Source organism: Zosterops lateralis (assembly GCF_965231275.1).
Source record: "Zosterops lateralis genome assembly, chromosome: W".
In the NCBI taxonomy this organism is placed as follows: Eukaryota; Metazoa; Chordata; class Aves; order Passeriformes; family Zosteropidae; genus Zosterops; species Zosterops lateralis.
In genome coordinates, this window is record NC_139801.1 from 8,393,196 (window position 1) to 8,416,960 (window position 23,765).

At 43.8% G+C, this 23,765-nt stretch overlaps 1 protein-coding gene across 4 annotated transcripts in view; it reads right to left on the reverse strand.

Moving 5' to 3' along the window:
- LOC310922176 (ras GTPase-activating protein 1-like) overlaps positions 1 to 21,332 on the reverse strand; it is a 147,419-nt gene extending 126,087 nt beyond the window's left edge. For all 4 annotated transcript variants that reach the window (XM_083882591.1, XM_083882592.1, XM_083882593.1 and 1 more), the window contains exon 1: positions 20,632 to 21,332. In XM_083882591.1, coding sequence (XP_083738717.1) covers positions 20,632 to 21,092 — 461 coding nt within the window. In that variant the 5' untranslated portion in view covers positions 21,093 to 21,332. The remainder of the gene's footprint in view (positions 1 to 20,631) is intronic.
- Positions 21,333 to 23,765: the final 2,433 nt, after the last annotated feature.

A 23,765-nucleotide genomic window follows, 5' to 3' on the forward strand; every position in this document is an offset into this window, starting at 1 on the left:
GCGGCCCCCAGGCCACCAGAGCCGGCCCGCCGCTGCTGCCGCCGTGGAGCCACCGGAGGCCAAAGCAGCCCCCCCCCCCACAGTCGGGCCCACGAGACCCCTGAGCCGCCAACAACTGGCCTGAACTCGCGCTCCGCCAAACCACCACTGCCGCCGCCGGAGCCCCTGCCGGCGGCCCTGTACCCGTCCACCACCATGAGGCTGCAAGACTCCCTGGGCCGCCGCCACCCGGCCCGGCCCTGCGCCCTCTCCACCGCCACGGAGCCGGCCCGGCCCTGCACCCCCCCGGGCAGCGCAGGTCTCCCCCAGCCGCTGCCGCAAACTGACTACCAGTGCCACATGCGCTCAAATGCCACGTGTGTCCCATTAGTATAGAAATTAGTAAAGCCCCGCTGTAAACTGGGACATATTCAGCACCAAAAGTCCCCTGCCAAAACAAACCAATGTAAAATCTGGACCCATAAAAGACAGTACTGAACTGGCTATGCTCTAAAGTGTTAATAAACAGTTTTTGGAATCTTGCTGTAACTTAAAAGGTGCCTGAGGGAGAGGATACCCCCAGATCAGCCTGGCAAAAGGGAGCTCCAAGCATACCTGCGAGGGCGGGGCTCCCGGCTCTGCAGTGACCTAAGACTGCAAAGCCAAACAGACCCTCCTCCTCAAGGTGAACCCGGAAGAGCAGACCATCCCTTGAGCCATCCCTTTAAGAGCTGATCAATAAAGGCATTTTAAGGAGAAAAATATTATCTCCACCCATTTTTAACAATTTGGGAGCTCATCTGGGATTGGCCACGCCCAGAAGAGGACCAGGACGGGAAGGCACCGCCCAACCTTGGATCTCCTGGACAGCTGGCCTCCTGGACCAAAGACGACAACGCACGCCAGCCTCAAGGGACACCATTGAGGAGCATCGGGTAAGTATAAACCCGGTGGCGGGACTGGAGACGTGCGAGTGTGGAGTGAGTGTGACGGGAGCCGGCAGCTCAGACCCCCGGAGTGATTGAGGACCCTTAATTACCACATTTCCACACCTCTGCGAGGAGGCTGGTCAGGAACAGGGGGAAGCGAAAGGAAATAGAGTGAGAGAGGCGTCTCCAGGGGTGTAGTGAACCCCCCTCTGGACGTGCGGAGGCTGATTAGAGTGTGAGTGGCACGTCATAGGGTGAGTGGTGCTATAGGTTTCCCCTAGACCTGTAGGGGCAAACCACCCAGGTTGCCTCAAGCATGTGGAGAGGGCAGAGATGAATGTGTGAGGCACGCACCACACCAGCACAGGTTAGAGGGGTGGCTAGGAGGCTGTTTCCAGGGCTTGCAGGGGTGTGGGGAGAGAAAGGGGTATTGGCCGAGGTTACTAGCTGGAGGTAACTGATGGGATACAGAAAAGGTCACACTGGTCAGGGGTGCTCAAGAGAGGGGTACGCTACCGGGTGTGGAGAGTGCACTGGTCAGGGGTCTTTTTGGGTACGCTACCGGGTTTGAGGGTCTCATACTGGTCGGGGGTACCCAGGAGAGGTGTATGCTACCGAGTACGGAGAGGTAGAACTGCTCAGGGGTGCCCAAAAGGATGCTACCAGGTGCAGGAAAGTGAAAGAGTTAGGGAAGTTCCAAAGTGCAAGAGACTTAACAATAGGGTGTATTGAGTGAGTCACATGCTGTGTGTCCGAGTCCTGGCAGTAAGTAGTGACTGGAACCCTGGGCCCAGGTTGCCTGGCTGCTTAGGGGGATTTGCCTGACGTGCAGGAGTGAAAGAGGGTACCGGCTGGGGTGGCGGCTGAAGCCCTAAAGGGGGTGGGCAAGTTTCAGGCCACTGACGGGCACCAGGGCTGGCTGTAGCAGGGGTCGGGACCCTAAGGGTGGGTCATACGAACTGCTTCCAGGGCCCACGAGTGAGTGTGAATTAAGTCTGATTGGATTTGAGTGAAAGTGCTTTAAGAAATTTTAGTTGAAGTTACCAAGTGAGAATGGGTACTTGGATAAGTAAGCCAAAAGAAGTTGAAAAACAAGAGAAAGAGAAAATACCTCATATCCCTCCAGGGAGCCCACTGGGAAAAATGTTCGAACAGTGGGACAGAGAGGAGAGTACAAGAGCTTTGAATAAAATTAAAATGATACACTATTGTGTAGAGGTATGGCCTACTCTAAGTCTACCTGGGGAATGGCCATGGCATGGAACAACTGACCCTTGGATGTGTACTCAATTAAATCAACATTTGAGAGCCCGAGGGGATATAGAAATAGAACAAATACAGTATGCTGCTTGTTGGCAAGAACAGAGCACTCAGAGGGAGAAAGTAAAGATCTGTAAATTACAAGGGCTGTCCTGGGTTGACAGTGCTCTCTATCCCATATCGTGGACTCCTTTGTTATGTCTAACAGCTGTTCCTTCCCTGTTAGCTGGGCGGGCACTGTCTGCTGGCTCTCTCGCGCTGCTGCTTGGCTTTCCTGGCTGTTAGGCTTGCATTGCTGCTTTCCAATTTCTGCTTATTTTCTTGCCCTTTCGTTCTTTTTTTTTTTTTCTTTCTGCCGCCTCTGTGCTCTGTTTGTTTGTTTGTTTGTTTGTTTCCTTTCCCTCTTCTCCCCTTCCCCCCCCCCCCCCCCCCCCCCACCTTTAAGATTTAGGACCGGCACCCGGAGCTGATCTGACTGGAGGAGTCTGAGGAGGATCGCCGGGGCCCGTGAAAGAAGCTCTGCGCCCTCCCCCTCACAGTAACCTGAGCTTTTTCTTTTCTTTTTTCCCTTGTGTCGGGGGGTGTTTATTTATTTGTTAATAAACCGGTTTTTTCCACTTTTTGTTCGAGAGATTCCTTCCCAAACCCAGGGTTGGGGGAGGGGTGGTAGAGGTTTTGTTATTAGGGGATTCCTTGGAGGTTCTCCCCTAATTCAACCCAAACCAGAACAAGGGCAAAAAGAAAAAAGTAATAAGAACAAGGAAGAAGAAAATAGCCCTATTTGGGATCCACTCAGCTATTTACCCCCCCCTCCTGCTTATCCAGATATACCCCAGGTCCCACCTGTAAACCCCTTTCAGCATTCCCAGACTGTAACCCCTGTCTCTCCTCCCATACCTTTGCCCCCACCTGTAAGTCCTCCTCAACTTCCTCAAACTGATTCCCCTATTCCTCCCTCTAATCCTCAAACCTTACCTACCAATACCCTTGTCCCCTCCCTAACCAGCCCTTCAATAAATCTCCCTCCATCAAGTAACAACCCCTTCTACTCAACAGTAATACCTCTGGTCTCCCCTAACAGTAGCCATATTCCCTCTCCCTTGCCATCCATGGTTCCAGCACCACCCGCCAATTGGGAACTGAATTTACCCACCTTAAGCATAGAGCCTTCCTCTGAAAATAATCCAAGAGGTCATTGCTATAACACCCGATTGTTGCCTCTGACTTTCTTGCTTTTGAGTGTTTGAACCTTTGCAGCAGCTTTCTCACGCTGCTTCATGTAAACAATATTGTATTCTTAGAATTTATCTGTATGTTTTGCATAGTTGTTCTCTGAGAGAGAACTTGATTGAAAGTAAGAGTGACCAATCAGGTCAGGAGGTTGTAACCTCCTTGGGCCAATCTTGGCCCACTGTACAAAATGTATATAAGTAGAATTGGAGTCAGATAATAAAGAGCTTTCCATGTTTGACCCTGCTGCTGCCTGCTGTCCTCTGTGAGGGTCCACACCACGTCGCAACGTGTTGCCCCTCTAAGGGCAGGGGTAACACCCAATCTAGAGCTAAACTTTTTCCTTTAAGAGAAGTTCCAATGGGTGGAGTTGCCGGAGGGGTGGGATTTGTAAATGCCCCCCTGACAGCCTCAGAGGTCAGGAACTTTAAGAAAGAACTGGGAAACTTAGTAGAAGATCCAGTAGGGGTGTCTGAACAAATAGATCAATTATTGGGTCCCAATACTTTTACGTGGGTGGAGATGAATTCTATATTTAAGATTTTATTTAGCCCAGAGGAAAAGAGAATGATTCGAACTGCGGGGATACAGATTTGGGAAAGGGAGAATAGAATGGGCCCCCCAGGTGATCATAAATTACCAGTAAGTAACCCAAAGTGGAACCTGAATAGGGAAGAAGACAGGAGAAACATGGATGATTATCGAAATTTGATAATTAAAGGGATTAAAGAGTCAGTTCCCCGTAGCAACAACTCAAAGCTTGCCTTTGATAATATGCAAGGGAAAGATGAAACCCCGGCCACGTGGCTGAGTAGAATAAAACAAAATTTCCGGTTATAGTCTAATATTAACCCTGAAAGCCCTGAAGGCCAGGTGCTACTTAAGACCCAATTTGTCACCAAGTCTTGGCCTGATATTCGGAGGAAATTAGAAAATATGGAGGACTGGTAAGACAGAGGAATAAATGAATTGTTGAGAGAAGCTTTAAAAGTCTATCTAAGAAGGGAGGAAGAAAAAGCCATAACAAAAGCAAAAGTTATAGTAGCTGTAGCTAGGGAAAGTGTGTCCAACCAAAATTCACCCAACAGAGAAGACAGGAAGCCAGTAAGAGGGAAATGTTTTACCACCCTGGGTGACCCCTAGAAAGCAAGGAGAAAATTGAAAGTGTTTCTACTGTGAGGAAATAGGACACCTGAAAAAAGATTGCCAAAAGTTATCTTTTGATGAGGCAATCAAGAGAGAGCAAGATGCATTGGAAAATATATTAAGGGGGGAAAGTAATGAAAATTAGAAGTGTCATAAACTCTATGACTTTCAAAAATGTGTTAACCAAATAAAGTGTAAAAAACACAGCCAAATTGGCTCAGATGCTTGCCTCTTGCCCTTCTGCAAATCAGAACCAGGCCCTAATCTGACATAAGGGTTTCCCCTTATGAAATGATGTTTGGACTTCCATTCTTGTTAACCCCCTATAGCACTGGAGGTTACCAAGTAGGAGAAACCGGAACCCAGAAGTATATAATGACAATTGGAAAAACACTAAAAAATCACAGAAAAAAAAAATATCTTCCCCAAACTTCTCCCCTTAACTCAAACATTCACCAAATTAACCCTGGAGATTGGGTATTAATTAAGTCCTGGAGTAGTACTCCATTGACCCCAAAATATGAAGGTCCTTTCCAGGTGCTGCTAACTACCCATACCGCAGTCCGAACACAAGAAAAAGGCTGGACCCATGACCCATGTTACCTGAGTGAAAGGACCAGTGCCACGTCCAAACAATCTGTCAAGCCCAAACCTTCCGAGAAATCTTCCCAAGTGGACTGTTATTCCACATTCAGACCCTTTAAAAATAACCCTCAAGAAAAAACCAAAAACCCAGTGAAGAAAAAACTATATAAGTCAGATACCGCATACAAGACAATTTTGGATTACTGTTTGTATTGATATTGTTGTGATATTGTTATTAAGAGTTTGTCGTTGAAATTGTAATGTTATTGGGAGCTCATATCAATCACTGAAGTTGTGAGATTGTTTGTTGCCTTAAGTTAGTATACATTATAATACTGTTATTCTAAGTTAGTATAAATTATTAGAAGAGTTACTACAATTACTAATACATATTGATTTAAAAAAAAATCAAAAAAAGTTGGAAAACTCTCATAGAGCAGACCCCAAGAAAGCTACCTAAAACTAACAGCCAAGTGTGACGGTATAAAAGAAAAACTCTGGAGGCTTAACCTGAAGAGCTCCTAAACCCAAGAGGCAAGGGCAGGTGAGACCTAAAGATGGAAAAAGTTCATACTGGACTCTTGGGAGGACTGATAATGGTCTTGATGATGAGTAGACCTATAGAGGGAGCTGGTTCAAAAGGATATTCCCCCATCTATGATGGGGAGAACTCGCAGTCCTTAATCAGAGTTAATACCAACGGAGACCCCACTTGCTTTGCTGACCTCCAACTCTCAACCTGTCAGGAGGAGAGAAAACAATATTGGATCACAAGAAACGCTGCCACCTTTAAACAGTGCTTGACTGGAGAGTGCTCTATAACAGAATGGTTTGGTCTGAAAGAAATAAATATTTTAGGAAGAGTTATAAACCTCATAGAAGAAGAACCACTAACAATAAGAAAAACTGAAATAGGCAAACCCCTCAATAAGAACTTGTTTATTGATTTGATAGAAGGAATTGATTGCAGGAAGTCCCTAGTGGTCAAAGATGTGGCCCAAAATTGGATCCCTTTTAACACCCAAAACACCTCATGGAAAGCCCCAAAAATTAGGCAAGTAATTGCGAAACAAAAACAAACTGTGATTGATAGGAGCAATTCTCAAACCTAGAAAAGTAAATTTTGGACCCCAGAAAAAATCATAAAAACATACAAGTCAGCCATCTGGGTACAAGATAAGTCCTGGAGGTACAAAACCCTCATTTATATGTTAAACCGGATTATCCGATCGCAGGCAATATTAAAAGTTGTATCAAATAAAACAGTCCTGGCCCTAGATCATATGAGCCATCAATTAGCCCAAACAAGAGCAGAAGTATACCAAATAAAATTAGTCGTAGACTATTTGCTAGCAAATGAAAGTAGCATCTGTGAGAAGTTTAATTCATCAAAGTGCTGCTCTGAAACAGATAATAAAAATAGAGTAATCCAAAACAGTTCCAAAAAAAAAAAAAAAAAAGAAAAATTGCATATGTAACTACCCAAAAGTGGACACCCTTAATTAATATGAATTGGTGGAACAATTTTAAGCCCCTCAAAGAAGCCTGGTGGAAAAAAATAGAATTCGTAGTTTTAAGTGCATTTGCAAGTCTCCTCCTTATTCGAATTATAACCTCCACAGTACAGGCAAGTCTTCAAATTTTAAGAATCAGCCCCAGAAAGCCTGCAAGTGCACTAGAACTAACCTCTAGTGCAAAAGAGCTTGATAAAGCAGAAAAGATTTATAACCAATACCAGAAGTTACAAAAAATATATTACCAAGAGTAAAATTGATGCGGGTCAAAAACCCGATCAAATAGAAAGAGGAGGGATTGAAAGAAATAAAGTCTAAAAAACTCCTAAGTATATGTTAAAAGTTTAAAGTGTTAAAATCCTCTAAATTGTTGTAAAATAAGTGTATTAATGTTCTAAATAATTTGTAATTGTGAGTCCCTGTGGTATAGCAGTGGGGGCCACCGCCGTGGTCTCCCTGCAAGGGCAGGGGGCCTGTTTGCTTGCTAGAAGCCGACAGCCCCACTCCTCACGGGAAAAAAAAGTGGCACCCAGACCGCCCGGGCAACCCCCCCACCGCCGATACCACTGCCACTGCAGTGGAGCCCGCCCAGCCTCGCTCCCCCACCGCAGCCCCCGGCCCACCGCGGCAGGGGCCACGCCGTGCACCCATGCCGATGCCGCCGCCGCCACCGAAGAGCCGCTGGAGGCCAGAATAGCACCACTGCCGATATCGCCACGAGGCAGAAGTCGCCTCCGCCAGGGTGGCGCAGCACCCCCCCCACCGCCATGAGACCCCGGCCGCCGCCGGGGCCAGAGCGGCCCCCAGGCCACCAGAGCCGGCCCGCCGCTGCTGCCGCCGTGGAGCCACCGGAGGCCAAAGCAGCCCCCCCCCCCACAGTCGGGCCCACGAGACCCCTGAGCCGCCAACAACTGGCCTGAACTCGCGCTCCGCCAAACCACCACTGCCGCCGCCGGAGCCCCTGCCGGCGGCCCTGTACCCGTCCACCACCATGAGGCTGCAAGACTCCCTGGGCCGCCGCCACCCGGCCCGGCCCTGCGCCCTCTCCACCGCCACGGAGCCGGCCCGGCCCTGCACCCCCCCGGGCAGCGCAGGTCTCCCCCAGCCGCTGCCGCAAACTGACTACCAGTGCCACATGCGCTCAAATGCCACGTGTGTCCCATTAGTATAGAAATTAGTAAAGCCCCGCTGTAAACTGGGACATATTCAGCACCAAAAGTCCCCTGCCAAAACAAACCAATGTAAAATCTGGACCCATAAAAGACAGTACTGAACTGGCTATGCTCTAAAGTGTTAATAAACAGTTTTTGGTATCTCGCTGTGTTATATGTGTGTATTATAAAATTGGCTTTTCGCAAGATGTGTGCTATATGATTAATAACATAGTAAGGATATAGGATATAAGTTTATTTCTGCTATTGGTAAGACTAGATATAAAGGGAGTAGTTGATGTAGCAGCTGCTTAAACTGTCTGTTTGGTTGGGATAACATCCAGTGAACATGTAAAGAAGACTCTGCTACTGATAACACCAACTATCAGCATCTACCACCCGCAGAAGGCACAGACCAAGGCCCAAGCTGGACGCGATAAAAAGGACACAGCCACGAAACACGCATGCTCTAAAAAGGCGGACCCAAGGAGGGACCATGCAAAGCAGTTCCTGGAATATGGAAACTAGTTTATGGAATTTTATGAATATTCATATATCAATATAACGAAAAGGGTATTTAATGAGTATCCCTGAGAAGGCAAGGTGTGGACTTGGCTGAATGCCAAGTCACCCGGCCGGCCGTTTTTGGTTTTTTCTTATCTCCTAATTGTCTTAATTATTTTATTAAACATATTTCTTAAAATTTACCAAAAAGTGAACCTCGTTTTTCACAATTTGGGGGCTCTGCCGGGATATACCTCGTCCTTGAAACCCCAGGAAATCCAGAGCAAGGGAGGCGCCCCGCCTGGGTTTTTGGCGGCCCAAAAATTTGTTTTTCCTGGTGAGAATTGGGGATTGCAGGTAAACATCCAAAGAGACAAGCAAGGAGAAAGAAAAAAGCAAGTAAGGAAAAGGGAAAAGGCTCCCTAAAACTGCAGTATTTTTGCTCCATAAAAACCTCATGCACGAAGAACCTGAGAAAGAAAATGGTTGTGAGTATTTCTCAGGGGAGCGGGTTAAAGGGGGGGTCTGCGTGCTGTGTGAATGGGACACTGGCTGGGTGCTCCAGACTGGTGAAGTGAGTGTGGTGTGGCTTCTCATGCTGTTCGTTATCTCGCAAAGGAAACGGCCAGCACAGAGGTGAAGTGAAAGATAAAAAGTGTGAATGTGGCCCCCTGGTGATTGGGATGGGATCCCAGAGCAAAGAGGGGTTGTAAAAAACCTCGGGTGGCTGGGACGGTCCCAGGGAGGGGTTGGACCCTCAGGAAGGGAGCCGATAGTTTTCCTATACAATCCACTGGGAAAACGGGATACTGGGGGGGGGGGAAAAACGTTTGAACCCCCTGGTCTGGGACGGGGTCCCAGGAAAAGGGGTTGGACCCCTTAAAGGAAGAGAGCAAAGGACACCTAGACTTGCTGCTGAATTAAAAGGGTTACGTAAGACCCAAGAGCATTTAGGGTTTGGCCAAATATAGGTATTTTGGGGTTTTTGCCAGATTGAGGATAGAAACACAAAAAAGCCTTGCAGGTGTAAGGTCCAAGACACCTGGGCTTTGGAAAAGGCTGCCAGGTTGAGGAATACTAAAGGCTTGAAAAGTGTGATAATCTAAGAACATCTGGGGGTTAGTCAAATACCTATGAGTAAAAACTAACAAATTTTTTTTTTAAAAAAAAGGGTACTAATCTTTTTGTGTTGTCTTTGTGTAAGTGGAAGTAAGTGCAGCTGAAGAGGTGTGCTTGTTGTGGAGTTTATTTGTGTTAAAGAAGTGAATTGTTGAAACGGTTAAAATGTCTGAATGGAAAAGGGGGAACTGCAAGGGAATTAATGAAGAATTCAGGTTCAAGAGGGCTGTCTAAAAAGAGGATTGGTGCAGTTTTGCAGATTAATGGGGAAATTCATTTTGAAGAGTTTTTATTGTTGTTGTTATTGTTGTTGTTATTGTTGTTCTTGAGTGAATGTATGTGTAATATAGACTGCTGAAGTAAAATAGGAGTTTTTGTTTTGAAAGATGGAGTATGCAGCACATGGTGCTGTGCTGCTGAGCTGATGAGTTTTCTGTGCCTCGGGGGAAAAAGGGAGGGGGTGGTGTTCGGGCTGTTGGATGGCAGAGAGGAGACCAGGCAGTGACTGGATGGAATCCTGAAGGTGGGACAGAAGCTTGGAGAGTCTTATGTTAGAGGTCTTGAAAGGTTTTTTGAGAATTTTGGAAATTCTTAGGGGTCTTAGAAGTTGTTTTTGTTTGGTTTGGTTTTTGGTTTTTTGGGAGTGCATTGAAAGTGCCTAAAGAGATAGCTATAAGACATCAAATGCTGGGGGGTGACCTCAGAAATAGGAAGGAATAGTTTTAATGGAACAGGAGATTGGAGTCAAAAGAGTTGTGAGAGTTCTGGTGTTTGATAAGAAGGAATTAGAAGAAGAAGGAATTATGGATGAAATTAGATCTTTTGTTATTGGGAATTTTTTAAACAAAATTTATGCTCAAATGCCATGAGTAAAATGTATGTTGGGAGTCCAGATGCAACCCAGATTGGAACCTGAAAGTAACACCCTATGAGATAATGTTTAAAGTATGAAATAAAGAGAAATTAATGTTAAGAGGGTATAGCTTTACAATTGCAAAAATGGGAGAGGAAGTTCTTTAACCCCACAGTGGGAAGATGCTTTTTCAGGTATTGCAGGCAACTGAAGCTGCGGTATGGCTGAAAAACTAAAGCTGCAAGTTTTAAATCAACGTCAGCAAAATCAAGAGACCGGTGTGAGAACCCAAGAATGAACTGTAGCATCTAAACCAGGTGATACAAAGTTGAATTTTAAACAGAGCTGAGTGGTCATGAACTGGAAAAGACTCAAGTAAATTTGGAAGTTTTGGACAAAGGACTTTCTCTGTTTTACTTCTCTGCATAACACCTAAAAATCAGTCTGGTCTATCAAATGCTACCTCTGTTTCTTCACAGCTACAAAGAAAATAAACTTTCAAGTAATTCTAGTGTGGGGAATTAAAATTGAAATATGTAATATTGTTTTTTGAAAGTGTTTATGTCACTCCACTGTATAATATTGCAGGTACATGAAAATCACAAGAAGAAGACGGGCTCCATATCCCTAACATTTTGGCTAATTTATTTTAGGTTTTATATCTTACAGAACAAACAATATGTTTTTGCCTCCTTTATTTTTCCTATTTTTGTGTGTGTTTAAGGTACTTCTTTCATACTAACTTAAAGACATTTTATTACTTATTAATCTGTTTTGTTTCAAGAAGGAGGGCAGAGAAGAGCGCCTATGTGAAATATCAAGAGGATATGTTAGTGCTCACAAAATATAGGGTGAACTACTACCCGGCAGAGTGGGAATTAAGGAAAGAGTTTTCAACTGAACTGGTACTGTGTCAAAGTTAATACAGTAGCTGTGATTCCTTTGTGTACACACACAAACATGCAGATATTTGTAACCAATACAGGACATTCTTCAGTTACGCTGGCAGTGTTGTCCCCACAAAAAGGTACAGATAATTACTGATAGAAATCTAGTTCTGTCAGGTTTATTCTCAAGAGCAAATTTTTCTTCTACTATTTAGAAGTCATGAGAAGGGATATAAAGATTTGCTCTTCAAATGAGTGGATCAAAAATAATTTAAGGTACTAATTATATAACTTTATAAGGTGGAAAAACTTTGTCATTCGCCTCTTAGACAGAGGTTGAGATGTAGGTATTGGTTGAGAAGTTTTTTTTTGGGGGGGGGTTTTTTCTTTTTCTATGGGCAGTTCTTTGTGTATCTTTGTTAAGAAACTTTTGAAGGTGTTTTGGTTTTCTTTTTTATATAAGAAGATGTCAGATTTTCTTGTCGAATATAAGGTGAGATAGTATGAATGACAAGATACTTGCTGCTTGGAAATATTATTGTGGTATATGCAAAATTTTTTAGTAGTTTCATTTATTTCCCTGCTTGATAAGTTACTATAAATTTTGCAGAAACTGTTTTGGAAGCTTTTTTTTCTTAGTTTTCCAGCTGGCTGCAGATGAGACCTAGCTCACAAAACTGGTGGTGTTGATTGTCAAAGGGGGTTCTTATCGAAGTTTCTAAGGAGTATCTAATCTTTCAAATCAATGCATGTCAAATTGAGTGAATGTGTTTGCCTTAGATAGAAATAAATCCTATAGTGTATGTACCTTTCTAAGTTCTCCTAAATAGTGAAGGAAAATCTTCTAGAATAGCAAGAATTCATTGTCTTCCTGCCCTAAGAATAGGCTGAGCAGAGGATTGGCTCAACAGAAACCTTCAATATGATAAAACTCTAACATCAGAAGGGGTAAAAGACGCTTCTGTTGTTTTTTTGTTTTGTTTTGTTTTTTCTTTCTCTCTGTAGTTTAGGTTATTTTTTAGTAGATTTTTTCTCTCTCTTTCAATTTCTTTTTAACCTGTCCCTCAATCCTAGTTACAGTTAAAAAGGTGGAAGCTTTCAAAAATTAAATGGTATCAGAAGTGATTCCCCAGAGAGGAAGATGACACCCTAATTTCAGTAAAATGATCATGAGGAAAAGTCACAGTACATGGAATAGCTGAACTAAAGATGCAGTTTTACTCGAAGTGCAGCTCTGGCCAGCATAATTAATTGTCAGTTCTAAAAAGGCTTTGCAGCTGGCCTTTGGATTAAAAGACTTTACTGCCTTTTAGTGATGCATGTGTACATATATCCCAGTAAATGGGGATTACCAGTGCCTGTTGAGTGGGAAATACCTGAAGAACAGTGGAGAGAATTACGGTTTAAAAAAAAAAAAAAAAAAGTCAAAGGCAATTTGTCTGAAAACTAACAAACAAACAAACAAAAAGAATTGACAAGGAAATAGAGGGCAAGACTGGGTTGGCCGCTGTACTTGCCACCAAGAAGATCATATACTCCTGCTGTGGGTAGCAACCCCATAGGCATGGAGGGTGGAGGTATAAGCCATATCAGACCTCTGTTATTCCTTTTTCTGTCACTTCACTCATTCTTTGTCTTTTGCCTTATAGGATATTGGCAAAATCATGCTACAGATACTATTGAAAGTTCTATATGAAAAGACACCAAGGTTCCTTTCTTATTACACATACCCGTATCGACAGTCACTGTTATAACCCATCCAAATTAGACAGTTGTATTCATAATTGGGAAAACATTAAATTGCGGAAAAATTGAGGACCAGTGGTGACTGGTTGGAAAGTGTCTATAAGAGGAAATAATGGAAGCTAGAAAACAAGAAATATGGCTCAAAACCAAATGAATTATAAAAAGAAGAAGTGGGGTTTGTTATATGTGTGTATTATAAAATTGGCTTTTCGCAAGATGTGTGCTATATGATTAATAACATAGTAAGGATATAGGATATAAGTTTATTTCTGCTATTGGTAAGACTAGATATAAAGGGAGTAGTTGATGTAGCAGCTGCTTAAACTGTCTGTTTGGTTGGGATAACATCCAGTGAACATGTAAAGAAGACTCTGCTACTGATAACACCAACTATCAGCATCTACCACCCGCAGAAGGCACAGACCAAGGCCCAAGCTGGACGCGATAAAAAGGACACAGCCACGAAACACGCATGCTCTAAAAAGGCGGACCCAAGGAGGGACCATGCAAAGCAGTTCCTGGAATATGGAAACTAGTTTATGGAATTTTATGAATATTCATATATCGATATAACGAAAAGGGTATTTAACGAGTATCTCTGAGAAGGCAAGGTGTGGACTTGGCTGAATGCCAAGTCACCCGGCCGGCCGTTTTTGGTTTTTTCTTATCTCCTAATTGTCTTAATTATTTTATTAAACATATTCCTTAAAATTTACTAAAAAGTAAACCTCGTTTTTCACACGCTGTAACTTAAAAGGTGCCCGCAGAAGAGGATACCCCCAGATCAGCCTGGCAAAAGGGAGCTCCAAGCATACCTGCGAGGGCGGGGCTCCCGGCTCTGCAGTGACCTAAGACTGCAAAGCCGAACAGACCCTCCTCCTCAAGGTGAACCCAGGAGAGCAGACCATCCCTCAAGCCATCCCTTTAAGAGCTGATCAATAAAGGCATTTTAAGGAGAAAAATATTATCTCCGCCCATTTTTAACAGTAGCTGAGAGGTTTCTCTGAGAAGGGCAGAGATACCGTGAGATTTGGGCTGGAGGAAGGGGTTGGGTGCAGCTCCTAGCTTTCTCTTGCTTTCTCGACTTTCAGAGGGGAAAAAGGTTGCTGTCGCTGTGAGAAGAATTCGTCACCACTGTATGGTTCCGTCTCCTGCTGCCTTTCTTCTACCGTGAGTGGAGCTCTGCTCGTAAGAACGGCCACTGGGACCTTATTAACACCCTACCGCGCCAAACAAAGGACCCTTCATCATCTGCTCGAGTGCCTCAGGGGAAACCCCGGGATCCCCAAGCCGCTTCCCTCTCCACAAGGGAGCCTCTCACAGCGGGTTTGAGAGCTGGGCTGCCACTGCCCAGCCCTCACCCTTTCTTTGCCACTGCTCTGGGTTTTTGCTATACTGTAGCTCCGCAACCCCTGCCTGCCGGGATGTCCCGTGGTTACAGCTAGAGCTGCGGAGTTTCTGATATATCTCTTCAACCACTCCGGGATTTTATTTTGCTCATCCCTGCTATTCCAGCTTACTGCTTCCGAGGTCCCTGCTACATCTCCTTTTGCTGTCCAGAAGGGGCACCGGGATTGGCTGCCCCTGGGGGTTTGTAAAGGAAGCCCCTTTTCCATCCCTTCCACCGTCTGCATCTGCCATTATCCACATGAAAGAGATAGCCGAACTCATGCCACAGTGCCCTCTGCAGCCACAGGAGAATCATCGCACCTGCCCTGCCCGGCTGAGGAGCCACCAGTGCCCCTGTCAGCTGCGACCATAACTACACCAAAGGAGAAAGTGCCTGCCAGCCAAGAGAAGGCTGTTACTGGGTTTCTGGTTTAGTTTGTTGTTGCTGCCATTATTGCTGTTTGTTTGCCTAGTTATATATATACATACTAGTAAAGAACTATTATTCCTTTTCCCATATCTTTGCCTGAAAGCCCCTTAATTTCAAAGTTATAATAATTCAGAGGGAAGAGGGTCATATTTTCCATTCCAAGGGAGGTTCCCGCCTTCCTTGGCAGACACTTGTCTTTCAAACCAAGACACTCTCGTATGATCCTTTTAGAGAAGCTTTTAATATATGGGCAGGATAAGCAAACAGTGAGGTGGACTGAAAATTGGCTGAACATCAAGGCCAAGAGAGTGGTGGTCAGCAGCATGTCTAGTTGGAGGCCGGTATGTACTCCAGGGGTCAACACTGGGTCTAGTCCTGTTTAACATTTTCATTCATGATCTGGACAATGAGGCAGAGCATATCCATAGCAAGTTTGCAGAATCAGGAGGAGCAGCTGATACACCAAGGGGTCATGCTGCCATCCAGTGGAACCTTGACAGGCTGGAAGAAATGGTCTGACAGGAGCCTCATGCAGTTCAATGACAGGAAGTGCAAAATCCTGCACCTGAGAAAGAATAAGTCCAGGCACTAGTATGTAGAAGAGGCTGACAACTAGTCTGTGCAAGAAGAGTTAGCTGATAAAATTCATGTTTACCCCTGAAAGGAATTTTACCAAAGTCGTTAACATGGAAAAAGAGAAGAGAAGAGAAGAGAAGAGAAGAGAAGAGAAGAGAAGAGAAGAGAAGAGAAGAGAAGAGAAGAGAAATAAAAAAAAAGAAATCTGCAGCTGGAAGAAGTATTTTTAGAAAAGTTTTGTAAATGCTAGCTGAAAACAGTGGTGGAGATTGCTTTGTACTGTGAAAAATGAGTTCTACTCTCTTTTAAAAATTTGTAAGTTTAATAAAAAATAAAAATAGACAATTAGGAGACAGGAAGGGCAAATGTTCCAGCTGGGGTGCCTCACCAGAAAGCACACCCTTCTCTTTCAAATACTGTATTTTAAGGATTGCTGTTTTACATATTCAATAGATATTGAAACATTCGTTTCTGTTTCAAGTATCCCCAATCATCTTATTTGATAGATTTGTGAGTGGCTCCACTCTGGTAACATGGGTCTTGGCTGTTTTTATTTTGATAAACAGAAATCCAGCAGCCTTCATGCAGGGCCACAAGGTGACGACCCTTCCCCCATACTTTTTGGCCTAGTCAACTCAGATGTCACAAAGAGAAAAAAAAAAAAAAAAAAAAAAAAAAAAAAAAAAAAAAAAACCACCCTTGTCTTTCCACTATTCACACTATGTCTATCAGAAAATACACTCATCACTTTTCCAAACTTCATCAACAAAACATAATACAGTACAATTATACATATAGTATTCATTCTAATATTTGCGTAAAACCAACTTTATAATGTGCATTTATGACAGTACCAATGAACACTGTGTTGGTTTATTGAAACCAATGAATGAAGTATAAACTTGTTAAGGAATGTATAAAAGACAGCATGCGGCCATAATAGAGAGCCTTCTGAAAAGTTTTACCATGTGTTGCAGGCTGTTCAAGCTGCAGTTTGTTTAAGTTTTAAAGTTTCTAAACGATTCTGTACCCCTCTGTTTAGTCTCGGTCTGGGGTTCTGTCTCAAAACCTGCTGCTGTCAGCTATCCAGACCACAGCCCATTTTTCCTGAAGACTCTAAGCCAATCTCTCCCCAAACCAAATTTCATTTGTCCGTATAATTTGTTTTCCTTTTACTGGTTCCCTATTAGCCCCAGAACCCTTTGTTTACCTTTTTTCGCTTCCCCGCGATTGGCCAGGAGTGGCTGCCCACCCGAACCCTTCTGGTATTTAGCCTGCCATGCCCGCGGTCTCTTTGTCTGTTCGTTACGGCGATTCAGATAATAAACTCTTTGGATCTAAGACAACAGATCTCCCTTCCTCGATCCCTGCCCTCTGCCTGCGCCGAAGAAAGATACCTAAGCCTCTGAACTGAAAAGTTGAGAGACGCCTGCCCTGCCGCTTGGCTCGGAGTAGGTGTCCCACACTCTATCGCCCGTGCTGGAAATTTGAGCTAGCACGGAGGTTCCGGCCCGGCGATAACCGTGTCACTCTATATGACATGTCCATCTCAACAGTGACACTAGTACACATACTGGGGGCTTACCAGCTGGAAAGTAGCTTTGCAGAAAAGGACCTGAGGAGTCCTGATGGACACCAAGTTGAATATGAACCAGCAATGTGCCCTTGCTGCAAAGAAGACAAATGGTATCCTGGGCTGCATTAGAAGGAATGTTGCCGGCAGGTGTTGCCAGCAGGTTGGGGGAGGTGATCCTTCCCCTCTACTCAGCACTGGTGAGGCCACATCTGGATTCCTATGTCCATGGAGTATAGCCTTCAATAATTATTGTAAAGCTATGCACTTTCAAAAAAACTTTTTATTAGCTACTGTAATAAACAAATGTTGCAGAACTCTGGACTTGCTACCTCTGACAAATTCAGCTGAAGAAACTATAACTTCATACCACACTGAGACAAAACATTTTTTTCTTTTACTCAAACCATATTTGTTAAATACTTCTCTACCCAGCTCTCTCTTTTTTTCTCACTAATGTTGTCTCAACAGATACCAAGTGACTATAACAATACATCTACAATAGAAAGGATTTTTGTTATCAAAGGATTTCAAAGGATTTTCATTTCAACTTAATAATCACCACTTAAAGAAACACTATATGAAAATATAAATTGTGTCAGAATATACTGGAACTGCTTTTGTCATCTTAATGCAACACTAAGATATATCTTGTTAACTTTAAGATTTTTATTCAAATACATAAACAACTAAACTATTTCACATATCACCAGTTTACTACTGAATTAAGTATCATTAATTCCTTAAACTTTGTAGGCATTTCTGTAACACCATTTCAGACTGCCATCAACCTCTGGCAGTAAGCTTTGCAGATGGGGTAGATAGTGCAGAGAAAAACACCCAACACACAAAGGGAATTGTCCACTCTATTACCTAGCATCCTGTGCCTCCCACCTACCATTAAGCTACAGCATAAACATACTACTTCTATACTCAAATGAAACAGTATACACTGAACAGACAATCATTAAGTCGGTCCCATTCAGGATTGTGGTGCATTGCCTTGCAGTATTTGCATGCCCTCTGCACACTAAGGACAGAACTGAAACAGAGGTAAGATGTGTGATGATTGGTTAACATGTCCATATAGTGCTTCCACAATTCAACAATCAAAGAGGTCAGCCCAATCAGGGAATTCTGAAATCCCTGAGCACATTAGCTGGTCTGTGTCATTCATCCAAAGAAGTCACACCCTGCTTCTTGCCACCCTGCTCAATAACCATGGTTATGTAAGCCTTTGCACTCATGGATATTAAGTTCAGCCCAGTACTGGTAAATAATTTATTTGCTGTTGTTTTGACCTGGATAATTGTACTAGTGAATTATTGAATGTGTTGTAAAAACATAGATAATTGTACTACTGATCTCTATTTAGCAATAGCTTGTTTATCCCTAAAGCTGTTAGGTCTAGCATCTCTTACTGTATCCAGAACCTATAGCTTGGCAGTGCCTCCTTAGGCTGTTACAATGATCAAAGATAAATATCAGTCATGCTTTGAGTATTTTTTTAGCAGAATTCGTTACATATTGACAAGCTTCTCCCACTGCTACAAAATTAATCATTAAAATTTATTCCTATTTTCCTGAAGTACTTGGAAAATAGGAAGTGTATTAGGTGTTTGCTTATAATATTAAAGACAGATCTTTGTTCAATTCTATAAAAACAGATGGTATGACTACAAAGAAAGTATACTTCCAAAATAAAACATCAGGACTGAAAGAATAAAACTTACTATCAACACAGAGCTAATTTAAATTACTTAACTGACAATGGTAAAAAAAATTACTTTGTATTAAAATAGATGTATGAAAGAGAAAAGAAATTCTGATTATTTTTAATTAGCCATCAACTTTTAAAAAAAAGTCACAAAAATTATGTTACAAAGAAAAAACAGGTAAGTAGATGGAGGTATAAGTTTCGGAATCAATTTTTCAAAATCTATTTTGGTGCCTAAATGTTTTTATATTGAAGGACCTGCAAGAACAAATACTCAACTACACAGTTATGCTGGTCCTGCAAAGACTTCAATATCGCTTTTGCCTTAACAAGCTAAGTAGCCTCACGGACCAACAGAGAAAATCAAGGCCATCACAGTCATGCTTTTTTGTCAGAAATTTTGTATCCTCTTTTATGAAAGTTAACCTTCATGCTATCATGCGAGTTACAATACTCTGATAGCAAAATCTACTTATAATTGTGAAAAGAGTAATGATTACTTAGTATCAAACACATGATCATTCATCAAGAATTACCTTTCTAAAAATATTTGAAAAAATGCACAGTCTTACTTTCTGAAATGCTTAATAACCAGTTCTAACAGAAAAAGCAGTCTGATCTTTCAGAGAGAACAGGATACTGTCTCTGACATAATACACAATATTGAAGAAGTAACTTCACCTTTATGTGCTTCTAGTTCCCTTCTCAGTCTTTATCTTAAACTGATTATATTGTTAGCTCTTAATGGAAGTATAAAACTTTAAGACTATTCAAACACTGTCTTCACAAAACAAGGTCTTATTCTTTATTACCTTTCACAAAAAGTCAAGAAATCAAAAGAGGAAAGGATTAGTAGAAAGCCTGCCATGGTTAGAGATTATTTTTTAAAAACAAACATTTAATATTACAGAAATAAACTCTCCAACATCAGAGTTATGAAAGATGGTAAAAATGAACCCAAATTCAGATGGGTTTTCAGATTAATTTTGACCTATACACCTTGAACATATCTGCCATCCTGTACCTTGAAACCATGTTATTCTCTATACTTACTATAACTTCAGGAATAACATATTTCTGTATGCAAACAGAAGCAATTTAAGCCTTTGAAACTATTTCATTTTGGGGAGAATAAGGTACCTACTTGAGGTCTGTTCCAATACAAGCTGTCGTGGTTTAACCTGGCGGGTAGCTAAACACCACACAGCCACTCGTTCATGCCTACCCCCACTAATAAGCTAGAATATACAAAACAAGTGATGCACAATGCAGTTGCTCACCACCTGCCGACCAGTTCTTGAGCAGCAGCCCCCAGACAACTTTCCCTCTAGCTGATATGCTGAGCATAATGCCATATGGTATGGAATACCCCTTTAGCCAGTTTGAGTCACCTGCCCTGGCCATGGTCCCTCCCAACCCACTCGCTGGTAGGGTGATGTGAAAAGCTGAAGAGTCCTTGATTTAGTGTAAACACTGCTTAGAAACAACTAAAAACATCTATGTATTATCAACCTTATTCTCATCCTAAATCTAAAATACAGCTTTATACCAGCTACTGGGAAGAAAATTAACTGTATCCCAGCGAAAACAGGACACAAGCCTTGCAGCCTTTTTATGTAAATCTGCAGACTTCCTGGAATTAGTTCATTGTTAAATCCAAAGGTGCTTAGCGCACTCGCTAGTTACGTGAACTCTATATAACATTATCTGATTTTTTTTTTATTTCGCAAAAAATAAACTGAGAACAGCTCTGCCTCTAGTGCAAGATTCTTTATATAACTAGCATTGTAGGAATCTCGATCAAGCTGATAGGATAACTATAATAAAAATATTAACGAAGACTTAGAGTTAATTTTTTCAATTGTTTCTTCTTTCCAAACATAAACTGATGAAAAACTTCTACGACACTTCCACAGGAGTTTGAAAAGGTGTGTGGGTCTGAGGCTGCGCTGCCCACTGCGGGGCCTCTCTTCCCCCTTCCCCGCGGGGGAAACGTCCAGGGGTGGCGGACACCCGACGGGGTCCAGAAACGCTGCTACTCACTGGTTTGTGGGGGGAGCGTTGAGCGGGATGGCCACCTCCTCCTCTTCATACTCGGGCCCATCCAACGAGTCGCCTTCATCCACATTTCCCAGCCCTCCTGCCAAGGAAGGTGGCTGTGGCGGCGGCGGCAGCGGGGGAAAGGCGACAGTGTCGGGGTTGGATGGGAGCAGCAACCCTCCGGACACCTCCGGCCTTTGTCCAGTTGCTGACAGTGCGTCTCTGGACGCCAGAGAGGCAGGCACGGAGCTTAACGCCAGGAGCCCCAGCGACGAGCACAAAGCCGGACCGCCAGCGCCCAGGCTGTCCCCGCCAGAGTCCACCAGGAAGGGGCCCTGAGACCCCAGCTCTTTGCCTCGACATAACGTGGGGTAGTGCTCCGACTCAGCTCCGCCAACGGCTCCTACCATCCCGGCAGCGGTAACCGAGCCGCCCTCCTCAGCCCCGGCCTCAGCCGCCATCATGTTGAGCCTCACTCCCTCCTACCTCCACCTCCCCCGCCGAACGCAGCACTCCGGGGAGGTGGTGACGACTTCCTCCTCCCCGCGCTTCCGCCTGCAGGGAGTGGAGCTAGTACTAGGAGAAGATTTCTCCAGCAGACAGGGTCTGGACAATAACCGTCTAGAGTGCCTAGAGTGATTTCTACAAGAGCCCAGCACTGCTGCTTTACCCCCTGCAGCCGCGAGGGGAGCAACTCTTGCGGAGATACAACTACGCTCTCACCCCACCCCTCCCCCAAAAACCAGCGAGGGCGCGCGACTGCATGGGCGGGGCAAAGAAGAAAAGGGGGAGGAAGCTAGTTAGCTAGCGACAGAGAAAAGGGCAGATTGGTGAGCTGCACTTGTGCGTTTAGTATCAATCTCACGCAGGGAGTAGGCAGCAGAGCGCGGAGTGTAAGGTAGCTAATGAAGATGGAGGGTTCCCTGCTCCCTCTTGAGTGTAAGGGATACAGGGAGAGGAGAAAAGAATAGGAAGTCCCCCACCATTCCTGCCTCGGAGAAAACAAACAAAAAACCAAACCCCACACCAAATAACGCCACAACAACCAAATGGGAAAAGGCAGATTCCCCAGATGATGCCAAAGTTAATTCTTCTCCCGGATTATGGCATGGAAGTTGAGAACAACTATGCGAGTCTCTTGCACTACCAAAGCGTGAAGCAATAAATACACACGTAGGTCTATAGGGAAAACAGGGTTGTTCGCAGGTCATTCCAGTGCAACAAAACCAAAACCAAACAAATAAATAAACAAAAGCAGGAATTTGCTCAGTGCTATGCTGCTGCCTACAGGGAGAACAGCTCTGGTGAGGCCCCCTAGCGCGGATGCTGCAAGTGCGGGGGAGAGAGGAGCAGATCCGGGCGAGGGGCGATGCCACAGGCTCCAGCCATTAGGGGCCGAGGAAGCGGGGGATTGAGAAGAAAACGGTTTTCCTATCCAGCCACCAAATACACAGTGATGAAGGTCTCGCTGGGTGCTCACGTGCTTATTCAGACGGTGCTATGCTTCAAAAGCCGCAAGTAGGGCCTTACCGATGGGTTAGTTTCTAGGTAAAATTGGGGAGTATTCTGACAAAATGCAGTATGGAGTAGTTTTTCTTGATGCTCTGGTACTTGGATCCAGACTTTTCAGCACAGTGGAAGTTGTGGTGCTTGTACAGTGTTTTAAAAATACCTCACAAAAGCCTAGATGCAAAAACCCCAGAATGATTCAAAAGATCTAGCGTTAATTGACCACTTCTGGGCCTGTCTTCACATAGAATGACAGCACTGCACAATGAGATGGAATTTTGTATAGTGTAGTGGTTTGACCTTGACTGCCAGATGTCCACCAAGATGCTCTATTCACTCCTCATCTATCAACAAGACAGAAAGAAAACACAACAAGAAGCTTGTGGGTTGAGATAAGGCCAGGGAGATCACTCAGCCATCACTTTCACAGGCAAAACAAACTAGATGTGGGGAAATTATTTTAACTTATTCCCCATTAAACAGATAGCAATACAATAAGAAATGAAAACAAATCTTCCCCCCCCCCATCCCTCCCTTCATCCCGGGTTCAGCTTCATTCCCAACTCCTCTACCTCCTTCCCTTTCAAGTGATGGAGGGAGATGGGGAATGGAGGTTGCGATCAGTTCATCATGCATTATCTCTGCTGCTCCTTCCTCCTCACACTCTTTCCCTGCTCCACTGTGGGGTCCCTTCAATGGGAGACAGTCCTTCGCAAACTTCTCAAATGTGGGTCCTTCTCACAGGCTGAAGTCTGTCAGAAAAAAACTGTTCCAGAGTGAGTCCTCCACAAGGCCACAGTTCCTGCCAGAAAACATGCTCCCACGTGTGCTCCTCCCCACAAGCTGCAGTTCCTGCCAGGAGCTTGCTCCAGCATAGACTCTCCATGGGCTGCTGCTTCCTTCAGGGCACATCCACCTGCTCCTGCATGGGGTCCTCCATAGGCTGCTATATTGCTACTAAAAATGTATTTAATCTGCACTTTCCTGAAATTATAGGGCTTTTTTTTCTTGTTACCCAAGCCCATGAGCTTTCACACCCAAGCTTATTTTTGTCATTAATTAATTCTGCTAACTTCAGTGAGTTCACTTGAATACATTAGGTTCACCTCATATGTAGGTACCTCCATGATCAAGACATTGTGTGACACATTACCAGGCAATATAACATGTAGGTATCTTTTTTTACATTATTAAAAGAACTAAAAAATTTAGCACATTAACACTTGCATCGCTCAAGAGTTTTCAGAAGGCATCTAAATATACAGGTTTTAAAAACTTTGTATTACCCAAAAGTATTAAGTGAATTTCTCCTGAGGCCACTAAAACAAATACTCCCACTTTCACAGCTTTCCAGTCATCACTGTGTGGAAGATTTTGTAGTTTTGGGATTTTTAGAATGTAGATGCAAAGGGACAAGATGGAGATTTTAGGGCAGTGCCCTGGGTTCTTCTTCTTCTCCCTTGGCATCCATCTTCTGCAGTGACATGGGCACAAAGTAGTTTAAGTGGATTGGATCAGAGTAGACATGACCCTGTTAGTATAGGTGATAGACATTGGCACAGAATTGTAAACAACAGCCACGTAGTTATCTGTAAAAGAGGTAGCGACCTCCCATCACGAGGGGTGTC